General features: G+C 51.0%; 7 protein-coding genes and 1 non-coding gene across 8 annotated transcripts; 5 read left to right on the forward strand and 3 right to left on the reverse strand.

The window, feature by feature from the left end:
• Positions 1-585, forward strand: BDP55DRAFT_561379 (uncharacterized protein; the record flags this gene model as incomplete). Its single annotated transcript, XM_060570077.1, has 1 exon — positions 1-585. A coding segment is annotated over one exon (585 nt), but the record flags the coding sequence as incomplete, so codon positions are not given.
• A 451-nt stretch (positions 586-1,036) lies between these two features.
• Positions 1,037-1,959, reverse strand: BDP55DRAFT_732583 (uncharacterized protein; the record flags this gene model as incomplete). Its single annotated transcript, XM_060579963.1, has 3 exons — positions 1,037-1,358; positions 1,415-1,769; positions 1,827-1,959. The coding sequence occupies 3 exons, from the start codon at positions 1,957-1,959 to the stop codon at positions 1,037-1,039; spliced, it is 810 nt and encodes a 269-aa protein (XP_060424966.1).
• A 3,000-nt stretch (positions 1,960-4,959) lies between these two features.
• Positions 4,960-6,685, reverse strand: BDP55DRAFT_677121 (NAD dependent epimerase/dehydratase). Its single transcript, XM_060575867.1, has one exon. The coding sequence runs from the start codon at positions 6,242-6,244 to the stop codon at positions 5,132-5,134; it is 1,113 nt and encodes a 370-aa protein (XP_060424967.1). The 5' UTR covers positions 6,245-6,685; the 3' UTR covers positions 4,960-5,131.
• A 1,735-nt stretch (positions 6,686-8,420) lies between these two features.
• On the forward strand, positions 8,421-10,360 carry BDP55DRAFT_677122 (amidase signature domain-containing protein). The gene has a single exon (XM_060575868.1). It carries the CDS (start codon positions 8,827-8,829, stop codon positions 10,180-10,182), a length of 1,356 nt encoding a protein of 451 aa, XP_060424968.1. The 5' UTR covers positions 8,421-8,826; the 3' UTR covers positions 10,183-10,360.
• A 2,453-nt stretch (positions 10,361-12,813) lies between these two features.
• On the forward strand, positions 12,814-14,682 carry BDP55DRAFT_561302 (flavin-containing amine oxidoreductase-domain containing protein; the record flags this gene model as incomplete). Its single annotated transcript, XM_060570070.1, has 1 exon — positions 12,814-14,682. The coding sequence occupies one exon, from the start codon at positions 12,814-12,816 to the stop codon at positions 14,680-14,682; it is 1,869 nt and encodes a 622-aa protein (XP_060424969.1).
• Positions 14,683-15,657: 975 nt separating this feature from the next.
• BDP55DRAFT_522079 (chondroitin AC/alginate lyase) lies at positions 15,658-16,840 on the forward strand (the record flags this gene model as incomplete). Its single annotated transcript, XM_060567780.1, has 2 exons — positions 15,658-16,487; positions 16,540-16,840. Coding segments are annotated over 2 exons (1,131 nt in total), but the record flags the coding sequence as incomplete, so codon positions are not given.
• Positions 16,841-17,333: 493 nt separating this feature from the next.
• Positions 17,334-18,572, reverse strand: BDP55DRAFT_561304 (chondroitin AC/alginate lyase; the record flags this gene model as incomplete). The annotated part of the gene is made up of 2 exons (XM_060570071.1): positions 17,334-17,722; positions 17,774-18,572. The coding sequence occupies 2 exons, from the start codon at positions 18,570-18,572 to the stop codon at positions 17,334-17,336; spliced, it is 1,188 nt and encodes a 395-aa protein (XP_060424971.1).
• Positions 18,573-19,486: 914 nt separating this feature from the next.
• Positions 19,487-19,577, forward strand: BDP55DRAFT_t285. Its single transcript has one exon. It is a non-coding gene; the product is annotated as a tRNA-Gln (tRNA).
• Positions 19,578-19,612: the final 35 nt, after the last annotated feature.

The following is a 19,612-nucleotide window of genomic DNA, read 5'->3' on the forward strand; positions in this document are numbered from 1 at the left end:
CCCGATCCCCTTAGGAAGCTGCCCTCCAAGGGCAAGAAGATCTTGATTTACGGCGGCACATCTAGCTTTGGCAGCTTCGCGACACAATATGTGGCTCAGTCCGGATACGACGCCGTTACCACCACATCCCCTCAGCACAAGGACCTCGTAGCCAAGTTGGGTGCTGTTCACGTCGTTGATCACACTCAATCCCACGATGCTGTTGTCAAAGAATTGGTCGCTCAAGGACCTTACGAATATGTTGTGGACTCTATCTCATTGAAGCCCACATTCGCCATCACTACTGCAGTCCTGGCTGCTCAGGGCGGAGGCAAGGTATATGCATTGTTGCCTCCCACTGATCCGGATAGTGTCCCGAAAGACGTAGCCATCAGCTTTGGGTCTTGGTCGGCACCGCTTGCGGAAGAGAAGAATGCCGAGCTATTGAAGTGGTCGTTTGAGACCTACTTCACTGAGGCCATCGCCGCAAACAAGATTGTTGGCTTGCCATCTCAAAAGATTGATGGCGGATTAGATGGACTGAATAAGGCCGTGGACGTGTTGTTCAAGGGAGTAAGTGGATTGAAGGTTGTTGTGGAGCCATGAGCACCAACATGAAGGTCCCTGATGGTAAGAAGCTTGCCTCTGCGGTGAAGGGGGAAACTAGTGCATCGTGATAGCCGTGGTAATTAAATAGTCAATCGTGAAGCGTCTTTCAAACAACAGTGTTTTCCAGCATGTAGCTTCGTTGATGAGTTTATTGTTTATGTTTTCCCTCTCGATCTCAGCAACACAGCTTTCGTCCTGCGTCTGCCATATCCTCATAAACCAACACCAACCAAGGTTAAAACCCCCGCCGCAAACGGCAATAGCATGTACAAGACTGTTATTACATACACATGGATTACTCTTTCCTCCATCGACAAAATGCGACTTCAGCGCACTCCTCAATTCTGTCAAGTGCGGAGCGAGGCATCTACGCTGGCTCGACCAGGCGAACCGCCTTTGTCGCTAGGACCGAACTTCCCGAGTTCGGCCGCGAAACAGACACTACTATCTAAGCCGGAGGGGCGGCCGGGGCTTCTGCTGGGGGAGCGGCGGGCGCTTCAGCCGGAGGTGCCGCCGCAGGATCCTGAGCCGGGTTCGCGGGTGTTGCTGCGGGTGGCGCAGCCGGAGCCGCCGGAGCTGCAGCGGGAGCACCGCCAGCACCACCTCCTGGAGGACCGCCACCGCCGGCCCCTTGAGCCGGTGCTGGAACGAAGGCTGCATTTGCCAGGGGAATCTGTCCAACGGCACCGCCGCTCACTGTGGTTCCGTCAACGTTCGCTTTCGCAGCAGCGGCTAACTTTGAGTATTGGACGACTTGGTTCGCATTGGTACTGCTCATCGACGTTAGCGGTCATTGTCATGTTCAATTTCTATCGCCATGACGTACGGGTTGATGACCAGGACTTGTCCCTCTTGACAGTGAGGCCCTGTAGCGCAATAGAGGAACATCGGGTCGGCACTCGTAATCGGCATGTTGAACGTTCCAACCATGGCTTGTCCGTCCTTGAAAGGCACATGACCACTGTGAATAGCCGTCGGAACCTGAGCTTGAAGAGGTTGGCATGCGGCGCCTTCGGCACTCTGCGTCACGGTATGGTTGCCGTTGCTGAACTGGAATTGAACGACGTCGCCAACCTGAGCCATAATCAAGTTCGGGACAAAAGTGTCCTGCGCTCCTCCAACTACGACCGGGATGAGTTGATTGCCTTGAGGGGTCGCTGGTGCGGCGGCTTGTCTTCGGACTATGCCTCTGTGGTTAGGAATTGGAGGCCGAGGGCTGAAGGGTGTAGGCAACATACTTCTGAAAGGGCGATGGGGAACACCTCCCACAACAGTGCCGTCCAACGGGAAAGGATCTCTCTTGGAGACTGGTTGAGGCATCGCAGTGACCGTGGCGGCTGCCACAAGGGCCCAAGCCGAAGTGACTCTCATATTGGGCAGTAAAAGAGAAGTAATGAAGATAAGATTCTTGAAATGAATGAAGCGAACACCGCTCAGCAGTGACTTTCCCCTGTTGATTAAAATGCGTAAATGACTGGAAATGCCGATTCTGACAGAAATCACGGCTTGACCTCACTAGGAGGAATTTGGACTGAAGGAAAATTGAAGGAAAAGAGGAAGGAATGGAAATGGAGACAGAACTTAGAGTTCGAGTAAGTCTAAATTTTGAATTAGATTAGCACCGGCTGTAGTACATATTTGCCATCGGAATACCCGCGAAGCCAAGACATGAGAAGCTCTTGCCCGGGGCTGTAGGGGGCTTTACTAATGATGATGAAGTGCCGAGAGATAGTGGAGGTGGGGGGCAGAATGCGAAGGTTCAAGACACTCCAAGACGTTAACTCGCGCAACCAGACCTCTTTCCAACTGGCGATGCTGGACATCACTGTGGCTCGTGCTGCCAAGCTGTCTGATGATGTTCCGTGACGGTTTGAGGCTCTATAAGACGATACCTCTTTTGGAAGTCAGAGCCTCACAGGGAGGGTGACGATCTAGCGGGAGATCATGTCGATTGGATCGTCGCCGTCTGTTCTCCCCACCGAGGATCATGGGATGGCGTAAGTCTGCGTTTCCGAGTTGAGATGTCAGTGGGGCCGGAGTGGGCGCATGGAGCCGGTAGGGGGCGCCATTCGGCAGCTTTCCATGTTTCATCTCGCCTTCAGGTCACCCCATTCACCGTTGGTAGAGTCCTTTTCTACCCTTCCTTCGGACTTTTCTGTGACGGACACACCAAGAGTTCTCGACAAGTCTACTCCACTCTTCAACTTTGCGACGGCTTGTCGTGGCTTGTCAGTATGTAAGTGACAGGCCTTTGACATCCTTCAGCATTTAGTATTACCCAATGGTTCGGCAGTAAGCGTCGGCAGGGCGCCAACAGGCCCCAATCTGCCGCTTAGTCAGGTCACAACGCCGGACGAAACGAAGACAAGATGAGACGAAGAACCTTTCACTCGGCGTTATTCCGATGAGCGCGCGCGCTTCGGCCGTATTGAAATGCCCGCGGGCCCCTTTATCAGGAGTTGAAAACATTGACAGAACCTCCGAGTAGATCTCTTTGAGAGATCGACGCCGAAGCCGTATCAGTTTCTTCTGCTCTTTCACACGCTCAGCGCTGTAGCCTGTCGCAGCCATCAAGCCGCGTCGACATTACGTCCTCACTTCCGAGATGCGACGGCTTGTCCATGGCCAAGAGAGGCTTTGCGCTGATGATTCAAATACGAGTATACGGATGCAACAGAACTGCCATCTCACCTTTGAGAACGCACTCTTGCGCCATCGCAACAGCCCCACCTGCCCTGACTTGCCAAGTTAACATGAACCTATCGGACTTAGTTGTGCAGCTTGAGGCTCGGATTTTTAGTCGCTCGGCCTTTGTTTCCTCGACACCAAGGTCTTACGTCCATGCTTTTCGATGACGAGGAACCCCCCGGATCCTACGATTTTCCCGCAGCATGTCCGGACCTCAGTCCTAGCGCATGAGTCTTGTCTCCAACGGCCGGCCCACGGGGAACGGGCAAGTGAGCCAGTAACACGCATCACGTCTTCATGAGACACGTGGTTTGTAAGCTGCCCGACTCCGCCATAGCTTGGATCAGGCATTCTGATTCCGGTACGATCCGATCTCCAGCCTCCGTTCGTGCACCAGTCATCAGCTAGCGTATTCTGCAACAACTTACAAGACAGACCGTCGTTGTCACACTATCATGATGTAGAGATTGAGTTCGATAACTCAAGCGATGAATAAATCTTTAGCAGGTCAAGTCGTTCTGTCTCTATTACCTACGGCAGTGTTCTTACTTCTGCATTGCGGACCCTTGATGCGTAAGTAGTCGTCACCTATCACGTCGATGTCTGAAAGCATCTCTCCACGCTCTTGACCTTCACGATACTGAGGACTCCAAGAACTTTCTGACAGACTTCTTTCAGTAATACTACAGTATCGCCGACAACTACTTCAGATGATTCCGTCATGCAAGTCTTCAACACACCCTACCAGGAACCTGGAGAGATAATGCACGTCTTACATCATCTCTAGAATGTAGTGAAATTCGCGTGCCGCGCCCTCCAGACAGGAACTGTGGTTGAGGCTTTACGAGAATCGCATATAAGACACCAAAAGTGCTTGGCACACGAAGCAGAAAGTGTCGCGTGGCCGGGAGGTGGGGGTGGACCATCTCTACTGTCCAGTCAAGCTGTGACGTTGGGCCTCACACTTTTCCTTTTACGCCCATCGTAAGACGCATCTAGCCATACCGCATCCTATTTCATATCAACTCGTGCGATGAGTATCTTCGGATACTGATGTGACTTTGGTATGGATGAGGAAAATGGATGCATTCCCCCAAAGAACTGGAGCATCCGTCCTAAAGTGCAAATAAGGGTGGTGGGGGCAACCCGCACAGAGCATCTTCGCGTACCTGAGGAGAAAGAAACATCATGCATTCATAAGATTCCGTGGACCTCGCACTGCATCACCGTCCGATTGCAGAAAATGCTTACAAATTACACCTCGGAAATGGGAAAAGGAAAGCATGCAAGTTGTAGCAACGAGCTACAACCTCAGGCTTAACTACACACCGTCATGACTGGAGCATCATTCAGAGCTATCGCAGTGTATCTAGGATAGCTTCCTTCATCTTGTTCTACCTCGTATTGAGTAAATGCGGTTCAGCCAGCTATTACCAGTCCCTTGATCCCTGGAAACGAGGTCCACTGAGTAGTGATTGACTGAACCTGTAAGTGATTCATATGAATCACTATAAGCTACGACCGATATCGCCAGATACATGTTTTACTTAGTACTGCCCTTCTGCTTACAACTTTAGACATTCTCTGCCTCGATGATCCGATCCAATTTTGTAAAACTCCAGTGTTTGGCATCTCAACTGATTCTAGTAGGGATTTAGGCATGATGACGTTTTCTCAAGGTTTGGAGTCGGTAAGTGGGTTGTAATTTGCTCATCGCGCCGCTTATCTAAACTATCTGATGAGATTTGACATCCTTCAGCCGACTAAGGTACTAAGAACCTGTCATGAGAAGCAGGAACTTCGTCTCCGCTGCGGAGGAACGACCTGAGGTTGCTCTCAAATTTGAGCTTCCTTCTTAGCCCATCTTCTCAGAGTTCAAGCTCAGTCTCGCCTTGTTCTTCGTCCAAGCTCCCAAAAGGCTATCAACCTTGAGGATGTTCTCGTGCCCGGCCGCCTTGGTGGCCTCGTATGCCAGGCGATAAACGTGCATCGACTCTGTAAACAGAGGACGACGATGCTTCCACCCAGTAAGCTTAGTCAACTTCGTGGAGTCTGTCCACTGAGGGAAGTTGATAATTGATGGTGGCCACATCTCATCCTCTTTCGCGTCCGCCTCGTCGATGTACTTGAGTCCATCCTTGATTTGGTATTCCTTGGCCAGGGCCTGCGCCACCTTGTCGAGTGTCTCGTAGCTCTGAGCCGAGATGTTGAACACTTGGCCGTCAATTTCGGCTATATTAGGGTGAGAGGCGATGGCAATATAGGCATCTGCGCAGTCGTCGACATGAAGAGCGTGCAGGATTGAGTTGGGCGGCGCGGTCAAGACGATCGGCTTGCCTTCGGCGGCCGCTCTGGAAGCGACGATGAAGAAGGCTTGGTAGTAGCTAGAGGCACGTCCGTAGACATTGGTGGGTCGGACGAGGACCGGAGTGAAGACATCGCCGTGTTCAACGATTTTCTGCGCGTACGTAGCTCGGTTGGTGAGCATGGGGACGGTCCCGATGGGGGACTCCTCCGTGTGTGGAGCCAGGCCCGGGGCTCCGTCGAAATGCGGACCGATGCCGTAATCCTTGCATCCGGAAGTGAAGATAACGATCGACTTTGTGCCGGCTGACAGGCTTGCGGTTCCGAGGGTACGGAGCAGTTTAATGATCTTTTGGTAATGCGGGATGTAATCCGCTGGGTTCTCCGTAGTTGACACAATGGCGTCGAGCTTTGCCGGGAGGCGACTTTGAATGTTCGCGTGCGCGTCAACGTCATCGATGGCTCCGATGACAGGAATGATCTCCTCCTGAGCCAGATTTGTCGCCGCCGAAAGCGAGCGAACAAGACCATAGGTGGTCCATCCTGCGGCCACGAAGCTGCGGGCTACGGCATTGCCAATGTAGCCGTTTGCCCCAGTGATAAAGACAGTCTTAGGTGCCATGTTGATCGATTGATATGAGTTTGATGCTCTCCTTCTCGTCATTTTGAGGCCTTAATTGCTATTTATTTGTAGCCGTCCTTTGGAATTCTCAGGTTTCCTACTATTGCCTCCAGAGTTGGAACCTGAAATATTTCGCCTAGGTCTAGTCTGTAGATCCTGTGGTACAGTGGCACTGCTGGTAGGAGCGGAAAATATTGAGCGGCGAGCCGGTGGGGTAGGTTACTAAAGTCGGCGTAACTTGTGGCCGACGGAAGTGATTCTTTGTAATAAGTAGCCAATGTCTCCAGTTGGAATCGTTATTGTGCCGTTACGACCTCGTCTGGTGCAACGAGTGGTCGAAGGAGTTGGGTTTTAGTCCGTCCCTGTCCGTCCTTTAAGCCAAAGTCAGACTCAGTTCGATATATCTTTGCAAGTCATAACGAAGATTTCTGACGTCTTGAGCCCCTCAGCATTGACCACTATGTAGCGGATGAGTTCATGCACCTAGGAAGTCAATGGTTTCAGTTGATTCTCAATTGGCTGCTAATGATTCAACCCGCAGCACCATCGCTGTCAAGAGCGGATTACTCAATGGGCCACCCTTGTGTGGGTTTAGCTATCTGGCTGATAACGTTAGAGAACGGATGACTGATTGCTAAGCACGCAACAATGAAGATGAAGTAGCTGCGTAATTGATCTAGGAGCTAGATCTGTCCACTAAAATACCTTGGATAATGACCCAGTTTTCCGGAACGCAAAGAAGACCGGCTTCTTGGATGGATGTTACTCGCTCAACTCAGGAGCTGCGAGTACGCGATTCGCCTTGGATGGGGTCCGAATCAACGGCTTACTCGCCCGTTCCACCGGCCCGTTCCACGCCGGTTCGGCTCAATATTCGTCGGATTCTCACCGAGTTTGCACACCGATCTCCGCTTTCCCACCGAGGAGCCAACTCCAGATTGGACTATTCTCTATACAAGAATAAAAGTTTTAGCGCTTTCCCCGCCTCTGATATATGACTGTCACTTTTATGTTCAATCTCTGCTGTCCAATCTCAAATCTCACTTCACAGAGCACTTAATCCCGCACCGTTCTCAAGACCTCACAAGAAAGTGTCTTTAAGTAGGTAACATCCGGCAAGATGCCGTCTCCCGCTCCCTCTCTTGGCACCGAACAACAGAGCATCTTCATGGTTAACCCTGACCAGACCAAAGAGCTTTGCGCTATCCAATAAAGCTCAAGGCATTCTGACAACTTCTCACGTAAGCGTCAAAGGTGGATATATCAGGATGATAGCCGCCCGACCTGCAGTGGTCCCTGGCGGCCCCTCCCGAAGTCTCCACTAGACATGGTTATCTTGACAGCTCGGCGCAACTCCGTTGTTATTCTCGCACGCACGTGGTGCTTTTACGTATTTGCACATCAGTATGGATCAAGAGCGAGTCTATCTTCGTACTAAACCTTGAAAGATTAAGTCAAGGGTTTGATCGAAATGATTGCCGTTCAGTCCTTGTCACGGAGGGGAATTCACGTGATTCGTTCTGCAAGAAGCTCAATTCATCTTGGCCTCTTATGCAGGGTCCAAACGTTGGCGCGAGTCATCTTGGCGGGTCAGAACACGCAACATGACTATGGAGTACTCCGTGCATTCGAGATCTTGGACGATTATCGAACACTTGTCGAGGACGGGCGAAATTCAATAACTCATCTTCGACATGTCACCTTCCAGACTAGTGATAGAGCCTTGCACTGCTTGAAGTTCTGTGTCTATGCAACTGTTTGCTACACTGAGTCGACAGAAAGTAAAGGGAGTAACTTACAACATGGAGTTCTCTCACAGTGAGTAATCTTTGGAGATGGAGATCGGGCAGAAGGCGGTGGGACCGGGCTTGACAGGGCGGACGCCACGATGAGATAATTCCCTCATTCCGAAGACAATACACATATACAGAATATACCAATTTGTGCTGCGGACGCAAAGTACAAAAGCAGTTATGCAAGCCACGCCACTCCTGACCCTGTATCCACTAACAATCTCAACCTTGGTTTCTGTCACAATAATGAACATGAAGTTATCGAAAGATTGTCGAAAAATACTCTTATACAATGCAAGCGGAAATTTTGGAAGTATCATCATGAGCTCCGCAACGAGAGCACATCGGTCATCTACATCTCAAACTTGGTATAAAGAGACGGTGAAATCGCTCAGATCACAGTTAGATTTCAGATCATCTTACCAAGACAACCAAAACAATCATGAAGCTCCCAGCTTTTCTCGTCACACTCTGTCTTATGGCACTCTACCTTAAGGTAGCCAAAGCTCTTACGCCTCTCAATGGCACTCTGTTTCAATCCACATTTGTGTCAGCGCGAGTGGTTCCGATGAACTCGATGATTCAGTCATCAGCTACCTTGAGGGCCAAGGGTCCAACATCATTTACGGTGGTGGCGACGGTCCATCTACTTGCGGCAACTCTACACTTGTTCCCTGTCCTCTATTCGCTATCACAGATGGAGACAGCCTTTATCTCAGCAAGGTCCTCCGCGTGTACATTGACACGTACAGAACGTTCGTGACTGGTACGTATGAGTCGAACGGGGGATACAAGGCATTTACTCAGTCTGAAGCCGACTGGGGATATGCTATGATTCCAGTTCCTTCCCGGCTCTACAGCACAGACGACACGAGGCCCATGGCGGGTCAGCGAGTTGCCGTGAAGGACATTTATGATCTCGAGGGAATCCAGACGACTGCGGGTAGCAGAGCCTATGCTGCAGTCAACGGTATCGCAAGTAAGACTGCGCCAGCTCTCCAGCAAATCATCAATCTCGGTGGCGTTGTCGTCGGCAAGCAAAAAACTGCCCAGTTCGCCTCCCCGCAGAGCCCCTGGAACTGGAATGATGCATTCTATCCCCGCAGCCCTCGCGGAGACACTTTCCTTAGCTGCTCGGGCTCCTCTTCTGGCGCTGGCTGCTCCATCGCTGCTTACGACTGGTTGGACTTTGCCATTGGCACCGATACCGGTCTTTCCATGAGACAGCCGGCCGCATTTTCTGGGACCTACGGCAATAGGCCTTCCCAGGGCATGATCCTCATGGAGAACATTATCACCAATGCTTTCAATGCCGATACTGCCGGCGTCTTCTGTCGCGATCCCGTCAAATGGGCCTCGTTTGCAAAGGCATGGTACGACCCATTACTCCACCAAGACACCTCTTTGAACGGATTGCCTGCTCTCTCCGTCTCCGACGATCGTACGTTCCCCAAGCGAATTCTGTACCCTGTCGACCATCTCCCGCTGCAGAACCCCGCCGCAGAGACCATTCTCCAGAAGTTTCTCAGCGATGCATCAGCAGCTCTTGGCGCCACTGTGGAGAAGGTCAACCTTACCGAGACGATCGAGGACGTGACCGGACGACCCATCTTGCAACTCCTCGGAGACTTGCTTGTTCTGTGGACACACGATTTGATCACGGAGACTGCTCAGCCCCTCCTAGCCCAGTATGCTCCGGCTTTTCCGCCCCTTGACGACCCTTACCGCGGTGCGTTCCACTCCCTAACGGTCGATGACAACGTCTACAAGGCGGCAATGACGAACCGGACCCGCGATGCTGCCTTGTGGCACGAGAAAGCCCTCTTCTCCACCGACACATCATGTTCTGAGGCCATCTTTGTTTATGATGTCGGAACAGGCGGCATTCCTACTTTCCGATCTCAGGACCTCAACAGCGACCCTGGTTCGACGACCCCTGTGAACCCTACAACTCCTCAAGCAGGATCGACTGTGGCTTCTTACTTTGGCGACGCAGACTACACCATTCCCATTGGTCAAGTCTCCTACTTCAGCAATGTCACTTTCCAGGATGAGATCATGCCTATCACCGTCAATCTTGTGGCCAAGCGCGGCTGCGACTTTGTCTTATTCAACCTGGTCAACGATTTGGCTGACAAGGGTATCTTAAAGACGGTCTCAACAGGACAGCAGGCTTTTGCTTCTTAGATCAGAAATCACTCACAAGTGGCTCCACAGATTTGAGTTCCCTTAGAATAGAGAAAGACGAGCATACGGTCATCATGTTGATGTCGCTTGCGTGGCGACGGCTCGAAATGCTCAACTCCGGCTGACATCGCCAGAGCTATTGGACCCAGATCAATCGAATACATTCAGCCAATCAACCAGCTCACTTCATGCACGTACCCCATGCACGTCTGTTTGTGAAGACCTTGCTCTCAAACATTTGGTGTTCTCATATTTTCTCACATATGGATGTTGCTGAAAGCCCAGGAGAAATTCTATCCCGAGGAAAGAGAATTCTTATTGTGACACCAAATTGATTCTCACTAGATGTCTCCTAAGACTTGCCGAAGAAGCAAATTCCAAGCATAAGCTTCATGCCTTTCGTTTCCTTTCTTCTATCTTCTTTCTCGCTGTTTTGATCTCCAAAAACACTGACAGCCTCACACCCAACCTGAGAACATGTAGCCTCGGGTTACTACAATCGGGCAACTGTTAGAGGTAGATATTTGAATGTTTCCATTGCAACTTTGGTACTATCTACCTAATCCAAGTCGTTCTGGGCCCAAGGCATCTCATTTTTTCATGGTCAAATGTCAAGATGTGCAAATGCAACGAAAGTTTATGCTTGCATTCCTCGCTTTCTGCGTGAACTCAGAGCATCTAAAGCCTCTCAATATTGGTGCAAGAATCAAGTGGTTCGATGTACGCCAGGGGGCCGGAAGTGGGCATGGGGAAAGCGCATGGCATTCACCCTGAGGACTAATCACTCAAGTGTGGAGGCGATTGATTCTTCTTCGGTCTGAATCCGAACTGCCTACAAGACGCACAACAAGAATGTTCTTGATCTCTTGAATTACGAACCACCCTTCAAGTCAAAATCGCAACAATAGCTTCCGTGTCCTTCAACAGTTAAAACTCCCCGCGCGCGTATCGGGAAAAGGTAGGAGGCGGGCCCGCTCTTCTGTTCGTTATTATTCTCGCACGCACATGGTCCCCTTGTTTGTGGTCCGCAACGGCTCCTCCCGGATGTAGGTCCCACTAGACATAGTTATCTGACAGCTCGGCGTAATTCCCTAATCTGGATATCATCCATTCCTACATGCCTGTCGCTTGATTGTTATGGGCAAACAAACAACCGCCTTATAATTACCATACCCCTATACTTTGCGCAAGTATGCCCCGCTCCAGTCACTGCGGGATGATACTCCGCTGTTCGCTCACAGTGAGAAACAAACCATGAACTATGAGTTGACACAAGGGATATGGAAACGATCGAAGAGACTAGGGGGGGCTTGGGGATCGAGCTTCGTCGTAAGGTCAACTATATTTTCATTTTCTCTTCCAGTATCTTCACCAATCCCGACCCCCCGACCATCGCATGACTGGGTTCAGAAAAGAATTGCAACATCCCAAAGTGTAAGGTGAAAACGTAACATGTCCTGAGCGGTCAGACGAACGGAGTCTCCTTCCGAGCATACATCGAACGATGTCTGGACTGGCATATATTCAGGATGAGGCAGATGGATCAGTAGTAACCCATGTCAAGGGCTAGGATCCAACTACAAGGTCTTTTGACAAATACCCACAAGTGCTGTCAACTCGGCCCTTAAGTGACTCTACACAGTCCAAATATCTTGCTCAATGTAGTATTTGTCTGCACTAGCGAAATTCAATACTAGTCTAAGCGGTTTTTGCAGCCCAACGAGTTAGAGGACGACAGCATCTTTCACTTCACTGCGCCTCGTGAGAATGAATCTACCAAAGAGGGTCAAGTCCGCAAGTTTTGAAGCCTTGCCTATCCCAAATTTATGCAATGATGAATCTTTATGCGAACTGAATTAGGTTCTCAGTCTTGCTATCCCAGATATGTTGCATATTTTTATTTAGTGCCCTTCGCAGTTGGACTGCACTAGTCAAGATATTAACAAGAAACTCACCAAGGCCTTGAAGTTGGGATTGACCTCATCTGTGCCATGATCATATCCCTTGACTTGTGCTTTCTTTGCCCCTTACAAGTCGGAATCACGAAAAGCCATCCTGAGCTTTGAAAGACTCGCTACTCAACTTTCCAATAAGCGAATTGACCTTTGAATTTGATAGATATTTCCCTCATTGAACGTTGACTTGACTCCATAACTCAACTGGAATGACTCGGTGCCAAAGTCAATTCCGAAAATTCTCTCGAACCACAAGCGGCCAGGGATTGAGCCACGATGGGCAGAAAAATGACATTATTCAGAGAACGCTACGATTTCTTCATGAGAAGCTCGGTGTACCGTTGAACTCGCCAGGGTCAAAACTTGCCTCTCGCATGTTGACGTGGACTGCATTGCAGATCAAACTGCACGGAGGTGAGGAACAATGTTGGCGATGTCTCTTACATCCAGGTCACACTCAGGTGTTTCCGGCGGTTGAGACGGCAGTTCAATCGGCATGCTCGATCTTGTCAGAAAAGCCTAGAGTTCGATCTGGTTTTCACGATGTATAAGTAGTAGGCCTTTGCCCACCCAGTTCATATACTTTGTCTTGAGGACATCGCTTTCAAAGTCTCACTCAGATCACTCTCATTCACAAGGCTCTCAACATCTCAACAACTCACGCATCTCAATCAAAATGCTCCCTTCTTTCAGCTTCAAGACTGAGGAAGCCTCTGTTGCTTCCGCCAACAAGCGCACTCCTTTCTCCTCCATTGGCAGCACTTCTGGTTCCCGTCTGGCTCAGAGACAGTCCTCCGGCGCTGCCGAGCAGAAGGCTCGTCCTCAAGCCTGGGTTGACACTCCTCAACTAATCTACTCTGAGTGGAACAAGGCTGCCGGTGATATCAACCAGCCTCTCGGCACTCTACCCTCCAACTTCTCGATCGGCCTCGTTGGCGCCGGAATCACCAACGTGGTTCTGGCGTTCAACTTGGCCAAGGCCGGCGCAGATGTCACCTTGATTGAGGCAACTGATAGCGTCGGAGGCAGACTTCGATCTCTCCCCACGGCTGACGGAGTCAACGTGGCGGAGATGGGTGCGATGCGCTTTCCTCCCTCGGAAGACCTTCTTTACTACTACGCCAACGAGTTCAACTACACTTTCATCCAGAACTTCCCTGACCCCGGCAAGGTCCCGACCATTGTCTACTACCAAGAGAAGGCTACTTCTTGGACCGACTCCAACACGGCCCCAACCGGCTTTGAGAAGGTCAACAACGGCTGGGTCCAGCTCATTTCGAAGGGTTTGACTGGCGGCAGCAGCACTTTGGCTGCAGGAAGTCAGATTACAACCTGGCTCTCCTCCAACGACACGTCCACACGTAACCTTGCAGTCCCAGAGTGGCAAAAGTACCTGGACACTTTCGGCGATGACAGCTTCTACACTGGTCTCCGCCGTATCTTCGGCAAAGGTCACGAATGGGACGTTCCGGGCGGCGAAGTCTGGACCGAAGATGACTTCCAGCGCTTCGGCACCTTGGGAATCGGCTCTGGCGGCTTTGGTGCTGTTTACTCTGCCGGCTTCAATTCCGTTTTCCGCTTGGTCGTCAACGGCCTCGAGTCAGACCAGGCTGTCTTTGCCAAAGTTACCGACTCAGGCCTGCAACCTGCCGGTATTCGGGATCTTGCCCAGACAATCTGGGAAAAGGCGACCGAGCTTGGTGTCAAGACCAAGTTCTCAACTGTCGCCGAAGTCACCAGTGGCGGCGGTGATGCCCTCGGCGGCCTTTCTGTTGGTGTGAGAGAGACTTCTGGAGGCGCGTCTACCAATGTCGACTATGACCTTGTCGTTGTCGGAACTAGCAACCGGGCTATGAATTACGCCTTTACTCCAGTCTCGGAGACCACCGAGGACCCGATTATGCCGTTGGAAGTTCAGAGAGCCATCAATGATCTCCATATGACCGCTTCATCCAAACTCTTCATCCGGACCAAAAAGTTCTGGGAAACTCAGGGGGCTGGTTTCCCTCGAGTCATTCTTTCGGACACGAACCTGCCGCAGACGTACACCCTAGACTACGGACACCCCGACTACGGCATGGTCCTCGTTACTTATGCCTGGGAGGACCTTTCTCTGCAGATGACGGCTATCTCGGATCCCAAGGAGCTTCTCACGGAGCTCAAGACGCAGATTGATAGAATCATGCAAGAGTCCGACTTCCCTGAGTATGCCAGCCTTCTTGAGCCCGTCACTGACGACGACATTTACCTTGTCCATTGGCCTCTTGACCGCTACTCGTACGGTGCTTTCTCTTTGGGATTCCCGGGGCAAGATGTCAGCATTGAGTCTCTTTTCTACGATTGGGAGAGAATCAACCAGACCCAGACTTCGCGGGTTCTGATCAACAGTGATTGCACTTCGTTCCTTGGTGGATGGGTAGACGGTGGTCTCCAGCCAGCTCACAACACTCTTTCGGCAGTCCTGGAGAAGTTTGGAACTTTGAACTCAGCGGCTGCTCATCTGGCACCTTCTGCACTTCTTGGCTCTGGCTTGTACCAGTATTAAATACTTTCCCCATAGTTTCCTTGTTTCTCTTCGATTCATGATACCGCCATCAGGTAGACTCAATTAAACACGCGCGTTTTCCCAAAACACCATGGATTCATGATCAGTAACTCCTTACTGTCTGTTTTTGTCCTAATATTCATCATGCAAGCTATTGAAAACCCGTAGCACCTGATTGTGATTAAAGGCTTGTAACTGCTAGACTCTTCAACCACGAATTCTCATCTTACCCAGTCTTAGCCACATAAATATCAACATTTACATTCTGTGTAATTTATGTTTATGTTTCTAGTAGTTGTGACGAGTGAACCCACAGAACGTATTCAGTCACTTGAGCGTCTATGCAGTCAGTTGAAGTTGCCTTTTGTTAGATGTCAGATATGCAGTCGAAGTTTTGTCCGGGGTAGTTTCCGGCGTACGACCCCGGTCATGAACGATGTTGACAGCCACATGGGATCTGCAACTAGCCTGCTCGGCACTACCTTCAACTCCACACATTAGACCTTGGGTCTCAGCTGACACACCCCTTAAATCTCGTTCTCGGAGCGCAAGGATTCGTCGGAGTCGACCACCACTACTCAGGGGTCGACAAAATTCGATATGTTCTTTATCACATTCGCATTCTTTTGTCTACGGAATACCCACTGCGACAATGGTCGGGGAAAGTCCCGGGCGCTAGAATTGGGCAGTAAATCCATATCAGATATCGAAACGAGTCCCGAGAATGGGACGATTCTGCTCAAGGATTTGACGACTACCTTATATATCCGAATGATCTACTCGGCTTTCACCTCAGCTTCTAGCAGGCCATCGTACCTACAATTCTTTGTGTTTCTCTTCACTCAGTAGTTCTGGGCTGGTCTCAGACCACCATATCTGTTCACAATGAAGTTCAACTCTCTTTCTAGCAACCTTGTCACTCTTTTGAGTTCCTCCTTGTTGATTTCGGATGCGTATGCGCTCTGCTCCAACTCTTCCCGATCAACCTTCAAGCACCCCGGCCTCCTTCATACCAGCAAAGATTTCGGCCGCATCACAGGCCTCGTCGACGCCCAGAAGGAGCCATGGACAACCGGCTGGAGCAAACTCAAGACCCGCGCCAACGCAGCCTACACTCCCAATCCCAAGGAGACCGTCTGCCGCGGCGGTGCAGGTCGCGAATGTAACCCCGAAAACTACCCATCTCTCTACCGCGATGCTCACGCCGCCTACACCAACGCTATTGCCTGGAAGATCACAGGCGACGAGGCCCATGCCAACGCGTCTGCTCGGATCCTTGACGCCTGGAGCGACTCGCTCGTCTACATCAATGGGTCTTCGGATAAGTACCTTGCGTCGGGCATCTACGGCTTCCAGCTCGCCAACGCAGCAGAGATTCTGCGGGAGTGGAAGGCTTGGGACGGCTTGTCTGCGATGGCCGAGATGCTGCAGAGAGTCTTCTACCCGATGAACCGCAGATTTCTGATCGAGCACAATGGCGCCGTCATCGACCACTACTGGGCCAACTGGGACTTGGCCAATATGTGCACTATGCAGGCTATCGGAATTTTGACGGATAACAAGACCATGTACAACGAAGCCGTCGACTACTTCAAGAACGGTGCGGGTAACGGCGCCATCGAGATAGCCATTTGGGAGTTGCATGAAGAGGAAGGTTCAGGCAAGGCTCTTGGTCAGGGCCAGGAGGCCGGTCGTGACCAGGGGCATGCTCTGCTGGACTTTGCTTTCTTGGGCGTCTTTGCGCAACAGTCTTACAACCAGGGCGATGACTTGTTTTCGTATCTCGACAGCAGGATTTTGGCAGGGTAAGTGAAGTTTATCACAGAATTAAGACGTCATAGCTAACATGAGATCAAGATCGGAGTACGCCGCAAAGTACAACCTCGGATTTGACGTCCCCTTTACCAACTTTACCAACAGCCACGGCACGGCTGTGAATATTAGTGAAGCTGGACGTGGCGGACTCCGGCCTATCTGGGAGCTGCTCTACAACCACTACGGTGTCATCAAAGGGCTCAATGCTTCTTGGACCGAGCAAATGCGCGACCACGTGGTCGAGGAAGCTGGGGGTGCTGAGGGAGGAGGTGGTGACTACGGCACGACCAGTGGCGGATACGACCAATTGGGGTTCGGTACACTCCTTTACAGATTGGAGTAGGTTTGGGAATAGTTGCTCTTCCACCGGACTATTATTCGGGAATCAGGGAGGATTCAGATTTGATTTTGACCCCAGGCCCCTCACAGTCCCTTACGCTAAGCGAATACGCAGTCAGCTTTACTGCTTTTTCTTTTCTCTCTTCCTTACTCTCATTCAGATAACATATACTTCTTGTTTATACTCAAATATTACTCTCGTCCATACCACGACACGTCGTCTTGTGCACACGTTCTGCACTTCACCGCAGCTACCAGCCTTGAGTTATGCTGGCTACCTCTTATATAGATCGCATGCACTTTCCTACTACTGGTTTTTCAAGGACGGTGTGAGTCTTGACAAGAACACATGCCCATGTGTGCCCCCAGTGATCGAAAATCGCGCGAAAACTTAAACTAGGGCTGTGGGTTTGTCATCATGGTCGTTGCTTTGTTCCAGTGGTTATGTACTCTCGCTGTTTTACCTACACGTAAGTAGACAGAAAAGCTAGCATAATTCAATAAGCCCATATCAACCCTCCCCAACTAGGATGATCGTTACTGGTCAAGCGACCCTCGGACCCAACAGTCTGTTTGGCCTTTGTGACCCAAGGCGCTTCCAACTCTCTCTTGACAACATACTGGTAGTACAGGATATCCCACATTGGGTTTGTGGCCGTTACACCTCGCTTGTCCTGGGAGATGGCTGCCCAAGGCCCATTGACAAGAACGGCTTCACATCGATACCACTTTGGTTCGTACGGGACACTCCCATTCAAGTTGAACTTGGCCGTATACTCTGCACCTTTCAGCAGGAGGTTGTCACCTTGACTGTAGAGGTCAGAACCCTGACTCTGAGCTACCCGTGCAGCCTGAGCAACCCAGCCCAGGCCGGACATGGCATGGCCTTTGGAAATTGTCAGCCACAGTTGTCCTCGATTGATGGAGGCGAACTTACTCTGATCGCGGCCAGACTCCGAGCTTTGGCCCGTCTCGGGTTCGAAGAACGAGTATAGCCCCGCACAGGGGTTGTTCAAGTACTCATTGATGGCATAGTTGTAAAGAGTGACATCGTCGAGGTAGACAGCAAAGCTCAAGAGGGCCTTGATACTAGCCATTCCGTAATTCGCCTGGCCAATAGGGATCGACTGCCTCGAGAACAACCAATAGAGCTGGATGCTGAAGCCAGACCCGCCTTGCCAGCGTGCTCCGGACTCAGTCCAGTTCCCCTCCCAGCGCATGATCTCCGCGGCATTGACGAAAAGATCGCCGTCAAGGCCAATGAGGAGGGAGCGGTCCGTCCCGATGATGTTGACTAGGGTGGAACCCCAGCTATCCAAGATGGTCGTGCTACGGTTCCAGTGGGCGTCATCCTTTGTGATGTACCACATGAGCGCATTCTGCCATGCAGCTCGGGCGTCGGAGGCGAAGGATGTGTAGTTGCTGACGCTGCCGCGTGAAATGACTGGCTTTGGCCCCTTCATCTCATACGTCGCCAAGCTGTAGCTGTCCTTGCTGAAGACAGCATAGGTTGATGCCCAGGGATCTTTGTTTTCGAGGACTCCGTTACGAATGCGCTCTAGATCCTCATGTGTGTGCCAGATACCGGGATGAACGAAATCACTTGGTCGGCTCTTGAAGTACTTTGAAACATCACTCGCGGGAGACGGAGATATGACTGGCACTGGCCCGAAAATACCAGGAATGTCAGCTACTGTGGCAAAGCATGACAGTGTGAATATGGCCACCCAAAGCATAATAGCCGACAGTGATTTGAAGACCTAGAAATCGTGAGCACACTACAACTATCCGTAAATGTTCGGTGGGGGCCAGGTACCTTCATCATGTCGCAACTGAACACATACAGCTCCAGTAAGCGGGCTTTTGGAGTGGAACGATGCTGAGTCGTGGAATTGGAAGCTCCGTCCCATGAGTCCACGACTGGCTGAGATAATTTGGGCTATTTCATGGTGTCTGCGGATCACAAATTTCACTCCATCATCATCGGACCCGGGGGAAGTTGCGGGCCGGGAGTGCAACGGCGAGGGTTCATGGGTGGGAGATCCCGAAATGTCACCACGCGTCAGAACCTCAGCAACTCCGGGGTAAAATGCGGGGAGTCGCATTCGCATGTAGCCTGTGGGGAACCATCATAGCGGCATGCATCTTGTGATCCGGGAGGTTCGACGTTCTCTAGAAGTTCACTTTCATCATTTCCGTACGTCGTGATTCAGCGATATGGAAGGATACTGCTCTCGATTCCCCCCACAGAAACCGTTATCGGCGGGGCATCTACCGGAGTTCGTGTTAAACGCCCCGAAATTGCCTGGGCGGATTTGCTCACGTATCTGGTAAAGCGCAACGCGTCTGTCGTAAAGCAGTAATTTCGCAGGCATGGTGGATTGCCAGGCATCTGAAACATGTCATTAGCATTATCCATCAGTCAAATTTTCTTCTCCATCGCTGTGGAATCGAGGTCCACGGGGCGACTGTGACAATAACATAGGCAAACAATTATTTCGAGAGAGAAGGAAAATAGAGAGGCGAACTCACTGACCTGTCTGTGGTACGCTAGAGGGGATAGTGATGAGTCATCGCTGGCCACACAACAACAACTGCTCCACTTGCTCTGGAACATAGGTTGCGCAAAGTGCCCATGTCATCCATCAAGGGTTGTGTAGTGTAGTGGTTATCACTCCGGATTTTGATAACATCAAAATCGAACCTTTCCGGCAACCCCGGTTCGAACCCGGGCACGACCTTATCCTTTTGCCTTTTTCCCGCTTTACTCCCACCA

This window comes from Colletotrichum godetiae, assembly GCF_030913485.1.
Source record: "Colletotrichum godetiae strain CBS 193.32 chromosome Unknown BDP55scaffold_51, whole genome shotgun sequence".
Classification (NCBI taxonomy): domain Eukaryota; kingdom Fungi; phylum Ascomycota; class Sordariomycetes; order Glomerellales; family Glomerellaceae; genus Colletotrichum; species Colletotrichum godetiae.

Excerpts from the sequence above, each read along its gene's own strand:
- BDP55DRAFT_677121 (XM_060575867.1), bottom strand. The coding sequence starts at position 6,244 with ATGACGAGAAGGAGAGCATCAAACTCATATCAATCGATCAACATGGCA.
- BDP55DRAFT_677122 (XM_060575868.1), top strand. The coding sequence starts at position 8,827 with ATGATTCCAGTTCCTTCCCGGCTCTACAGCACAGACGACACGAGGCCC.